Below are 13,527 nucleotides of genomic sequence, written 5' to 3'. Positions count from 1 at the left end.
GGCAGGATAGTGGGCGTCGATGTCACGGCAGGATAGCTGGGACGCTTGAAGGCTCTTCTGGATGGACATGAATCCTCATTCCAAAGTCACAGGAGAAAAAGAAAAAGTAAGATACGGCATCAAAACTCGTGAAGAAGATTCACGGAGTTGTATGAAAAGGGGTCGTAAAATTCAAAAGGAAATGGACAGCACAGACATTTACGAGAATATGAAAAGGCCAGGGAAGCTTGGAAGGACATGTTTTCTTGACTTTTGATATCGTTTTTAATTATGATAAAACTTGATGGGCAGATTGTTTCTCAGTGGGTGATTTGTATATTAAAAAGTTAATAAATTTTCAATGTTAAAATTATATTATTTTTAATTATGATAAAATTTGATGGGCAAATCGTGTCTCAGTGGGTTAAAAAGCTAATAATTTTTTAATGTTAAAATTATATCATTTTTAATCATGATAAAATTTGATGGCAAATTATTTTTCAGTGGATGATTTGTCCCTTCAAAAGTTCATAATTTTTCAATTTTAAAATTATAAAAACAAATACTAATTTAAAGGAATTTTCAAACTTAATAGAAATTTTTAAAGCCATTTCTAATTATCAATTATTTTAGGGAAATGAGTAGAGAGAGAAAAGAGCGTGATTTATAGTTGAAATAGTTTTTTCTTTTGAATTTACCAAAATTTGGCAATACAATTTCAATATTTTTTGTTATTTAAAATACGTTTTTGAATATATAAATAAATTCAACACCTGAAAATCCTTAGAGCAAATATAAACCTATCAAGACAATGAAAAGATTATTAACTATTACGCGCCATCTAAAACTTGATGTCCGAAAGCTTTTATATCACGGACACGAAATCCCATGCAGAATGTGATGGATTGCTTTAATTTCATATTTCCAACCCAATGCAGTTTCCAGAAAATAAAAGTAAAACTAGCTACGCGTAAAATAAAACTGAAAGCAACGCTGAAAAGTAAGACATTTTACTGTGAAGCCCTTGCCTTCATTACACATGAAATTAGCTTTTATAAATTTCTGACATGGATCACATTCACAAGAGTTTACAATTTCATAAATATAAATATGACCCTTTTTTCTTAATAAACTAAAAATGATATATTCCATAGATACCTAACCAGTGCGAGCTCTTTGATTCATGATAATTATAAAAACTTTTTTTCAGATAAATTATATAGATATTTTTCTGATAGATGCGAATCACTTACTGTGTTTTATCATCAGAACTAAGATACATTTCATAAACTTTCAACCAGTCCAAATTCTGTGATTCATGATGATTATAAAAAACTTTTTTCAGATAAACTATATAGATATTTTTCTGGTAGATACGAATCACTTACTGTGTTTTATCATCAGAACTAAGTTCTGTTTGTTTGTCTTTATCTAACTTAGAATTTTAAACTTCTGAATTCTGAATTTCTAATAAAAACTAAAACTAAACACTTACTCATCATCAAGATTAAGTTCAGAATAATCTGTCTGTTTGTCCCTATCTGGCTTGGAAATCTGAACTGTGTGAAACAGATGAATGATTATTTCGATCCATGGATTCTTGAGAAGAATTGGAATAGTAATTACCTCCTGCATCGCCTGCACCTCCTGTCATTCTGGACAATTCCACCCTCACTTCTCTCATGCTCGGACGCAACGTCAAATCCCTCTCCACGCATAACTTTGCCAACATGGCCACTCTGAAACCTGTCTCCAACGGGTACGACCCGGCTCCATGTCCTTTAATTGCAGGGTCCACCCAATCCATCAGATATTCCTTGGGTTGTTCACTTTCCATAAGATTCCTTATCTCTTCAGAAAGCAGCACCCTTTCTCCACCTCTGAAATCCCCAAAGTTGGAACCCACATGCACCGCCTGTTTGCCCGATAGAATTTCGAGCACTATCACCCCAAATGCAAACACATCCAGCTTCGGTGTCACCAGCCCGTCTCTGATAAATTCTGGAGCCATATATCCATGAGTCCCCACAACGTGGCTTGTCACCGCATGAACCTGCGATTCTCCGATATCCCCAGATTTGGCCAATCCGAAATTGGCGATCTTTGCTCGAAAATTCTTGTCCAGAAGAATATTGCCGCTATTAAGGTCCTTGTGAACGCAGGTGGGAGTCGTGCTGTGGTGCAGATACTCCAACCCCTCTGCGATGTCCAGAGCGATCTGCAACCTCTGGTTCCAAGACAGGTTCAAACCCCCTGCATGTGACCGTGCGCTGTGGATATAGTCACTAAGCGATCCATTTTCGGCGTACTCGAAGACGAGGTACGAGTCCTGGTCCGGCGATTCTTCAACGCAGATGCCGAGCAAAGTGACGAGACTCGTGTGGTGGAATCTGTGAAGGGCGTTGATCTCCTTTGATACCTGCCCTCTCATCTGTTTGATCGCCACTCTGTTTCCGCGCAGAACCGCGTGGAAGACGGAATTCTTGATTCTGTGCGCCCCGCTGAAATTGTCTGTGGCCTCCTGAAGTTCTTTGAAGGAAAAGCGTATCAATCTGTCCGATGCCAGCAATTCTGACATGTTCGAAAGAAGGCTCGATTGGATCTCGAAACCCTCCGCATCCCCTGCCTCTGGCTTTATTGTCTCTGGTTTGCTTTGCCTTTTTATTGAAAAGCAAATGGCTCCCAGAAGCCCTAGTCCAAGAAGTAGCGCTCCTCCTACGGATGCAATAATTGGTACATAAATATGGCTGGAGCTCTTGTGGGAGGAAGGTGCGGGATTATAAACGAAGGCAGGCGCCTTCGCTATAGCAGGAGGAGGGGGCGGAGAGAAGGGGGTAGAAGGGGGAATCACAGGGCTGTGGTCGAGGGGAATTAGCAGAGTTGTGTAGGGATAAATAGCGGGATTTATGGGCTCCAGATTATTTGCAGAGATGAAATCTGCATGAACTATATTGAACTTTGCCGTGATTATATCGTCATCGTCGTCCGGATCTGCGATGTAGGAGAGCAAAAGCTTGACGCCTTTGGCGACCTGTTTAGCAGTCGGGCACGCGCAGCGAAGGGGCGCAACGAGTTTAATTCCAGGCGTTAAATCGTTAACGCCGTACCTTGGATTCTGCTCTCGCATGGCCTGGCAGGTCGTGAGGCCCTCTAATGTCTGGTTCGCGATATTGATGTACAGATCGTTGTGCTGAACAGTGTATGTGAGGTTAGCCTGCGAGAAATTGCCGGAACACTTGCAGTGAATTGGAATGAGGACAGCTTTATTTAAGGGCAGAGGCTTCGAGTAATCCTTTACAGCGGACAGATTACTGGCAGATGCGATGATGTCGGGCGCTGTGTTGAAGAGCGCGCTGATGTTGTGGAGGGACATATAAAGGGGCTGAGCTCGATACAGGGCGAATGTGTCGCATTCTTTGGCAGCGCCGTTGCAGTGGTAGCCTGAGCAGACTGCGTGATAATTGACACAGTCTTCGCTGTAATCATCCGAATACGATTGCTGAGCCGCTGCAAATAGTCCATTATTGACCACAGTTCTGCTGCCCTGGAATTGAATTAAGCAGAAACAAAAGATAATAAAAACAGCCCTCGAGAATCGAGTAAGCGCCATCATAGCCATGGTCGCTGAACCGTAATGTGATGAAATGCCACTGGCTTTCTTTATAATACTCACACCTCGGCCACGGTTGCTGAGAATCTGAGACTTGCACGGTGTGAACGCGCATAAACAGCTCCACCGATTTTAACTGGAATCGACTCGTCGTCTGCTTTATGACCTGGATGGTCTGCAACGCAGTCGAAGATCTTAGGTTGAGACGGTGAAGAGAATTGAATTTGTAACCAGTAATCAAAGGTTTTATTGTGAGAGATCGCAGTAAATATATATTTTATTTGAGAAGATTTAGTCCGAAAGATTACATTTCACAAGTTTTACTTTTTTACTTTGTGATAGATATTTAGGAGAAGTTGAAGATTTAGTCCGAAAGATTACATTTCGCAAGTTTTACTTTTTTACTTTGTGATAGATATTTAGGAGGATTAACTTCTGACGTTTTAAAAAAATTATTTTGAAAAATCTAAAAGAATTGAACTTATAATTTCTCATTAACTAAATATTTTTGAAAATCTAAAAAAATTGAACTTATAATTTCCCATTAACTTTTTTGAAAATCTAAAAAAATTGAACTTATAATTTCCCATTAACTAAATACTTCTGAAGAATCTAAAAAATTAAACCTATAACTTCTCATTAACTAAATACTTTTATCTACGATACCTCAACTAACTTATTAATAAACACATATTTTGTTAAATTAATATGCTAAATTAATATATTTTTATTTTAATGTATAATTTCTTTTAATGTATCTAGATGGGTTGATAACTAATAAAGGAATGTCAAAGAATTAAATTTCTTGCAAAATTTGACGAGGACTAAAACCTTTAGTCACTCACTGACCAATCAACTTAGCATTAACAATTAAATTAATATGTATTATTAACTAATGATCTAATTTCATTAGTTTAAAATGTTACACAAATATGATTATATTTCCAATTTCAACCCTTCACACTATAGGTTTGAATTTGAGAGTCAAGTTTCAATTATGAAAAATGGGAACAAACTAGAATCGAATTTGTTAATGTATGAATTGTGCTTCAGATTTCAAAACATTATAGGTTGAAAATGGGGTTTGAATATTATTTATACTCGAAAGAAAATGGGGTTTGAATATTATTTATACTGAAAAGGAAGACGGTACACAAAATATTATAAAAAAATAAAGGTCGAATATCATTAGTCAAAAGATAGATTGCTCATAAAACGAGGGAGCCACTGTCGTAGCAGTAGTCCCTGCTGGGGTTAAGAAATTCCAATTCTTTGAGTTGTTACAATGACTTTGGCACTAATTACAACATAAATAATAACTCCTATATGAGTTTGAACAAATACACAGACTACCCAGAATCTGAAATGCACTTGTGACATCACTTGGGAGAATCAGCGAAGATTAAAACCAAATGAGCAGCAAGCGAGTATCAAGGCATGCGGGCAACCAAAATTCCTATGGAATTAGCAAGAGTTGACAACATAAGAGGCTGATAAGGCCAAAACAATGAAAACAAATATGCAGGAGATCTTACCCTGAAGCAAAACCCTAATGGTTTGAGCCTATGTGCGAAGGAGGAAGGTCGACGCACTATAACCTGTCAACAACCAAATGGAAGGTGGATTAGAATCCCAAACACAGAAAATGGGAAGCAAATCCGAGCAATAATAACACAATAGACATAAAGTGTGCCGCCGCTCATCTGAGGGATGGTCTCTTGGTGTTGAAAATCCCTTGGAAAAGTGTAGAGTCGAAGTAGCAACTCGACAACCGACAATAGGCAATGCCTGCCCTCATTCAAGTTGTAGAGAGATCAGTATTAAGTGTCACTTGTGCATAGTTCACGTGGGGCATTGGGCGTTGAGTTATGGAAAAAGAGGAACAAGTGGTGATTTATATTGGGCCCCGAGTTATGGAAAAAGAGGGACAAGTGGTGATTTATATTTCATTCATTTGTCAAATTTTATTATGCCACGATCTCTGCATGTATCACAGCTATATATTTCTAAAGTTTGTTTTGAATAACTTAATAAATATTACTCCATTGTTTAATTTATTAAGTCGTGGAGTGATATTACATTACAACCATCTCTCATTTGAACGATTGTTCGGCATGCCACCTGTCTCCTTACCACATTGTTTTATAGCATGTGCCCACTTCACCCTTTTCACATTGTTGTCACGTGAACTTTGGTTTGAATGATTGAGATGGTTTGGGAGAGCTCTAATGACTATGGCGATTAGTGTTTTCAGGAGTACGGTAAACTACCAATTTTAGCATTCGAGCATATTCATTGACAATTTCTCCATTTTTGCCTTTTGTCCTTTGCCAATTTCTATCCTTAAATACAGCAATAGCATCTGCTCATAGAACCAACTTTGAAGAAGAACATTTTATCCTTCAAGTATGCTTTTCGAAATAGTCATTTGATCTTTGTCGTGCGGGATCTTGCAATCAACGGTATGCTAGTGTTTGAATTGAAGTTGCTTAAATGTTAAGAAAATTGTGTGAGAAAGAGCATTCAAAATCGAATTTTTAAAGGTCGAAAGTGCCAAAATCGTCGGGCCATCCGCTGCGTTTGGGGCTAATTTGCAAACAAATATTTTCTTGCCGCGCAGAATCTTGCAATCAACTGTGTGCCAGTGTTTGAATTTCCAAAAATTTTTATCGCGGACATTAAAAACGCCATAATGTAGAGAGTACACTTTTAAATGCAAATGATGGTCTTTGCCCTGAAATAAGCTTTAAAGAAAGTTTTCGGCGTTCTGAATTTTATAAAGTTAACAACGCTCTAATTTATATACACTGTTTTAAATGCTACTATTGGCAGTGATAGAAAGATGGATCTACTCATGGGAACCTTATGTGAAACTTCAAAGCCAAGAATGTTTTTGTGGGGCCTCTTGAAAAGCCGATGGAAATCAATAGCAGCCCAAATCAGGAACAACAAAACTAGATATTCGAAGTGACATATGGGCAACTTAATAACACAAACAAGGTTTGTATTTTTGTTTTTGTTCTATTTTTACTGTAACTAGTTTACCATCGATTGAATAATTGCTCAACTTTGGAATTTGAAAATACCTTTTAGCGCTTCTTCTACAGGTGAGTTTGTAGAAATCCACTGCTTCTTCTACATATGAGTCTGTAGCTATGAATCCCTATGTACTGTACTTGCAGCACTTGCAACAATTGAGGGCCAAGGCGAGGGCCTGTGGTTGAAATGCTCAGAGCGCGATTGTTCTTTCTTCTATGATTATTCACTCACAGATGAACCAAAGTCTTTGCAGTGGCAGGTGGCTAGAGTTGCTGGCTTTGCGGTGGCAACCAAAGATGGCAGGTGGCTAGCTTTGCAGTGGGAAGCAAACTTTGCTTAAAATTCACAAAGAGCCAAACTGTTTATCCTAAGTTTTAAGAGAAGTACACAAGCCTGCCAAACTGCTTATCCTAAGTTTTAACAAAAGTACATGGTCCAGCCTCAAACTCTTTATCCTAAGTTTTGAGAAAAGTATACAGTCGAGCCGGCAATAAGAGGTCGAAACAAAAACTTTCGATAAAAGTTTGTTGGGCAGAATATTTTATTTAAAACATTGGTTAAACCTAAAATGTACGAGAATATACTGTGTGGTCAAAGTGATTTAATAGGAATTCAACGATCAATCGATCGCAATAGTTCCTACTATGCCGAAGGCAAGGACTAATAATAACAAATTTGTTTAAATATTGAGATTTGATTCCACTTGTCACGGGTGAAGATTCCCGTTGACCATTATTTAGTATGAATTTCCTTTGTATTTTAATAATTTATTTGCGTAGATAAAGTCTGAGTCAGAGAAGTGGTTGGTCCAAAGCCGTGAAAATGACGAAAACATGTATTTTATAAAAACCATGACATTATCAACAACGTCAATAATATGAACAAGGAGGCTGCATGGTAGCTAGTCCCTAATTTGAGCTGGAAGGGGGGCTTGAGCATTGAACTAGTCACAACCGCGAAATAATCATAACATAAGTGCTAAAACGAGAGCTTGTTACAATTAATTCATGTCCTCCCTACTGTTGTGGGTGAATCTGTAGGTAAGACTTCCAATCCACATTTATGAAGATACACTTAAGAATATGTGGGTATTTTCCCTTTATCATATCTGAAGGAGCAATCCCAATCCTTTGCCGGCAATGTCAATTGATCAAAATGCCAAGATATTGTGTAAGTGTCCACTGCATAAGAAAAGAAGAAGATCGGCAGACGAAAACAAAGGAGTTCAATCAATTTGACCGGGTATGCTTCAAATAGAGGTTGCCCTAGGAAAGTTTCTTAACTACTGATTTGTATTGCAGCTTCAAACTCTTGGTATGAAGATGAAGATCCATGGAAACAAATTTCAATGACTTCAAGTTCATGCTGTAGGTTCCAGCTAAGATTGTACTTAAGCAGACACAGGCAGATTGGCTACAAAACAACTTCCTGAGAACAGACCTGAAAGAGTCCAAGCCAAAGTTTTGAATATGCTTGTCATATAACTAGAAAATCTAGGATGTTTATTGATCCATTCATATGCTGCGAATTTAGTTAAACATCTTGGCAACACGGGTCATTAAAATTGCCATCCAAAGACATTGAATGTACATGCTATAAACTCCAAGCAAAATCCTGATAGCTGCAGTGACTAATTGAAAAATAGTACCCACAGAAATAGTCTTCAAATCTTGAGCAAATGGATTAACTTAAGCTCCACTTCCTGCTGTCCAGTCAGAAACAATAGCATATTACTGCCTGAATTTGTCATTCTTAGAATGTGGTTATTGTATGTTTTTTTCCAAAAACAATTATGGCATGCTTTGACATAAATATTTAAACTATTCCATTAACCTTGCTATTTTAAATTTAGACAAAATGTTTGAAGTTTAATAGTGGAATGTTTTCCTAATAAATAGGTTAGAAATGTTATTGGAGACAAAGGGTTAGAAGTTGTTGCTAATACTTGCAAAAAGCTGAAAAGACTTAGAGTGGAACGAGGAGCAGATGACCCAACTTTGGAGGACGAACAAGGTTGGATTTCCTACAAAGGGCTTTCCTTGGTAGCTCAAGGCTGCCCCCTTCTTGAGTACATTGCCGTCTATGTTTCAGATATATGCAACTCAACCTTGGAGACTTTTGGTCAATGTTGCAAAAATCTCAAGGATTTCCGGTTGGTCTTGTTAGATAAAGAAGAGCACATCACTGATTTACCGCTGGACAATGGAGTCAGGGCTTTGCTTTTCTTTTCATTTGGGCAATTACACCAGCATCTGCAAGCAACATCTCTAAAGAAAAAAAAGCACACTGTAGCAACATATGCAATATTTAGAGAAGGTGAGGGTAGTGTGTCCGATGTGGTGTGCCAATATTTGCAGGTAGTTTGTTCATCATTAGTGCCACTCCTTCATGGATTTATATCACGAATCAATACCTTGAATAAATCTATTGAGGGACTGTTGTTGCGTATCATCTCGATTATCAAGTGCTTATGCTCAGTCAATTGGCACATTCACTGCTCCAGAAAAAAGGAGCACGAGAATGGTGCAAAGAGAAAGTAAAATCACCCTAGCAATATACGCATAATTACTTAGCAATATTGCATGTGATAAATTTACACTAGAGATGTTATATGTGATGGCATTCAAGAAAATATATTCACTCGTTGATTTCCCTTTCAACATGATTTTGTGATTTCTATTTGGTCACAAATTAAAACGTGTTTTCATCATCTGGTTATTGTATTTATGTGATGACGAACAACTTGCACATAGTATCCTCATGGTGAATATTGTGTTTTGTGCAAACTTCGAAAAAATGAGTGGTGTGCTCAAGAAAGGTTGTTCCACCCTCGCCATCGAATTTTAGATTTGACAAGTCATGAATTATTCATGCAGGCACTTTCAGTTTTGCGGCTCTAGAAAAGCATGTCAGGGTTATGATTTGGGAAGAAGCTATTAAAGATACAGAAGTTTCAAACATTATTCATGGGCTCAGCTTGTCATCTAGCCCCCCTTCTAGAACCAGAAATGTTGACGGTGTTGGACCCGCCAACATTCAGGGGATCTCCTTGTTGGTATCATCCCATGACCCCCTTTTTCCTCCTAAAACATATCATTTGCCCATTCCTTTTCATCATATATCTCTTAGAATCCTTGAAAATTGATTAGTTAATAGTCCTATAGTTATTAAAATGCATTGAAATTGATTTAGGAAGTTTATGTTAAAGAATTAGAAGTTTTTGGTGAAATGGTTACAGGAAGTTCCAACATCCTGTAATTAGCTCATTGTTTGACATGTGGCACAACAGCTAGGCTGGAGCGAAAGGCTTGGATGAAAAGTAGAATGTCCAAGCATGGAAAAACACCTATCCTACAGCAGAATCGACCCTCCTACATGCGCGGTCAACACAGGTCAAAGCATAGCACATTGGCGACAAAGGCAGCAACAGCAGCGCATTCTAATTTGATTTAGCTTTTGTTCTTTTTGAAATCAGTTAGGATAGAAACATTTTGAAAATCTCGATGTAGTAAAAGCGGCAACAGCCATATTCCGAATGTACATTCATTTTCGAAATGACATGGTTGTAATAGACATATGTAAATACAGTCCGGGTAATGAACAATGGTTAATCGTTGTATCATTCTGAAACAGAGTTTTTGAACTTAATACTAAGAATCCAGTTACAGTTACGACTCGTGTCTTGTGCATTGATTTGATAGTCGGTTGAATATAGTCCAGTATACCTCTGGAACGCGGACGGGCCCTGCGTTAAACCGGTATACTGTCCTTTTCATTTTATTTGCGCTTAGGGTATTATATGGTTTGCACAGTAGTTACGATTGGTTTCAATAGCTCTTGATTTCAATTGAATGTATATGGTTTGCGTTTATGGTAATGCTTGAACAGTCATCGCTGAGATCTTGAAGCGCGTCCTGTAAGGGATTCGATCCCTGTGTGTCTTTTAAAAGCAATGTCATGAACTTTATTTTCATTTCAAAATCCATTTATGATCTCTGTATATTTTTACCTTGTGTAAATATTAGTGAATGCTGGGTGTTTGCTGAACAAGGGTTTTATGTGTGATGTCTCTGTAAGGAGATCGAAAACTTGGTTTGCAGTGATACACGGTGTTTAGGTTCAGTGTTTAATTTGTAAAAGCATTTAGTGATAGTATTGTAATCAGGTATGTTAGCAGAGTGACCTGAGTGTTTGCATGATAGGTAACATACCCCAATCTTCCGTAAAGAAGTATTGTGACCTACATCATAACCACTTAGCCAACAATCCTTTATGTCTATATACTTTAGACGCATGCCTCTAAGCTTACGCATCCTGGTCGATAATAAATATAGTCTAGTCTAGTACCCTAGCTAGAACACTACACTCCTTGATATGAAGTCTCAATTATACCTCACACCATTTCGTGTACGAGTCCCATCTGGAATACAACCCAGTTGCCAATGCAATGGTTTTTAATGATGTGCCTTGCTGCAATAATGCATAGAGTGATGTATGGTGACTTTGGTGGGATCAAGTGTGTGAATTTGCAAAAATTCAAGTGCAATGCATGGAGGTTATAACACACAAAGGGTGAATGAGTGAGTCCCTTAGAAGCCTTTAATAGTATGCAACTTGAAAGGAACACACAAACATAAAGAAATCACAAGCTAACACAATCAACATATATTTTATTTTATTTTTCATATATATTTTATTTTATTTTTCATAGAAATATTTGGAAAGATCCACTAAAAAGATTACATCTCACAGGTTTTACTCAAAGCATCTACAAGAATTGAACCTATGACTTTTTAACTTTTTAATAATTAAGTACATAGGTTTTACCTAATCTGCAACTTCCTAATAACTAAATACATAAGTTTTACTCTAAATCTAGTTTTACTCTAAAACTTCTAAGAAAATTGAACCTAAAACTTTTTATTAACTAAATATTTTTACTTTTAAAAGAATTAAACCTATAACTTTTCATTAACTAGCTACTTTTACTTTTAACTACAATAACTCAATCATCCTATTAATAAACACATATTTTGTTAAAATTAATATGCATGTATTTTATTAAATTAATATATTTTTATTTTAATGTATCTAGATGGGTTGATATGGTATAAAGGAAGGTCAAAGAATTAAATTTACTGAAAATTTGACGAGGACTAAAACCTTTACTCACTCACTGGCCAATCAACTTATCATTAACAATTAAATTAATATGCATTAATAATTAATGATCTAATTTCATTAATTTAAAATGTTACACAAATATGATTATATTTCCAATTTCAACCCTTCACACTATAGGTTTGAATTTGAGAGTCAAGTTTCAATTATGAAAAATGGGAACAAAATAGAATCGAATTTGTTAATGTATGAATTGTGCATCAGATTTCAAAACACTACAGGTTGAAAATGGGGTTTGAATATTATTTATACTCGAAAGAAAGACTGTAAACAAAATATCATAAAAAAATAAAGGTCGAATATCATTACTCAAAAGATAGATTGCTCATAAAATAAAATAATAGCAAATTTGTTGAAATAATGAAGTTTGATTCCACTTGCCACCGGCGCAGATTCACGTTAACCATTATTTTATTATGAATTTCCTTCGTATTTTCATAACTTATTTGCGTAGATAAAGTCTGAGCCAGAAGAGTGGGTGGTCCAAAGCCGTGAAAATGACCAAAACATGTATTTTATAGAAACCATGTCTATCAATAAAATGTTTTATATTGTTTATATAAAATGTTGATGATTTTTAAAATAAAATAGTTTTATTCCATTACAGTGAAAGTGAATCATTTTATTTCAAAAAAATGGAAAATTAAAATATAAAATTATTATTCAATAGAGAGCGATATTTTTTCTCGTCACACTTCTGAAGCAAAAATGAATCTAAAGATAATTAATTTGTGTAGATTGAACGACTAGAATTTGACATTCTAACCATTTTTATCATTTTTTTTTAATATAGTTTAAGTATAAATTAAAAAAAATAAAATAAAAGATTAAAGACGAAACTAGACCACATGATAATATATAATTAATAAAATAAGGAAAATGGATTTAGAGTGTTAGAAAATTTCAAGATACTTAATTTGTATAAATTTCATAATTCAACTTTGTTTATATTATCTAGATAAAGTGTTGGATCTCATCACATGATAATATATAACTAATAATAAAAATATAAAAAATATTATAATTGCATATTGTATGTGATAAGATGTAATTAAAGTATAATAAAAGGGGTAATAAAGTTGATATGTATTTTTATTTTGGAATTGGAATTTCACAATTTTAATTTAATTATTAATAGCTATTTGGTGGATTGTAGAGATTTAATCTCCATACAATATTTTAGAATATTTTTAATAGTATACATAAATCATATGCTTAGATTTATTTCCAAAGTAGTTATGCATTTTTTACCTTTTTAAATAAATTCATTAATTTAAAAAAAATCATATGAACAAGTGTTATACGAAATTAGTTATGATATTTTGAGCATGTGGTATAAGAGTAACAAAGCTTATTTACATATTAAGAATCTCCAAAATAAAGTGAGGTGAATTTCCATTGTTAAGAATATTGTTACATGTTTTTTTAAAATGTACGTATATTTAACTTATATTAATTCCTTTTATTATTAATAATAGTTACTGTTATTTTAAATAAGGTTACAACTTCGTTTATTTTTATTATTATTTTAAAGATATTTATTATGGATCAATGTTTATTGACATTTATAATCAATAGAGAATTAAAATAAATAAATAAATAAATATGTCAAATTATAGTGTAATTAATAAAAAATAGAAAATATAATAATTACATCTCTTATATATATATATATATATATATATATATATATATGGCAAGAAGGGATGATAATTACA

The 13,527-nt window shown here is 35.2% G+C and overlaps 1 protein-coding gene across 1 annotated transcript; it reads right to left on the bottom strand.

The window, feature by feature from the left end:
* Positions 1 to 1,267: 1,267 nt before the first annotated feature.
* LOC149179597 (protein LYK5-like) lies at positions 1,268 to 3,788 on the bottom strand. The gene has a single exon (XM_089415729.1). The coding sequence runs from the start codon at positions 3,596 to 3,598 to the stop codon at positions 1,517 to 1,519; it is 2,082 nt and encodes a 693-aa protein (XP_089271855.1). The 5' UTR covers positions 3,599 to 3,788; the 3' UTR covers positions 1,268 to 1,516.
* Positions 3,789 to 13,527: the final 9,739 nt, after the last annotated feature.

This window comes from Pinus tabuliformis, chromosome 3_2 (genome assembly GCF_031772625.1).
Source record: "Pinus tabuliformis cultivar Carrire ecotype Pingquan chromosome 3_2, CPIR1, whole genome shotgun sequence".
Taxonomy (NCBI): Eukaryota; Viridiplantae; Streptophyta; class Pinopsida; order Pinales; family Pinaceae; genus Pinus; species Pinus tabuliformis.
Note: the sequence above shows the minus strand (reverse complement) of the source record. Positions and strands in the feature narration are given on the sequence as shown.

Excerpts from the sequence above, each read along its gene's own strand:
- LOC149179597 (XM_089415729.1), bottom strand. The coding sequence starts at position 3,598 with ATGGCTATGATGGCGCTTACTCGATTCTCGAGGGCTGTTTTTATTATC.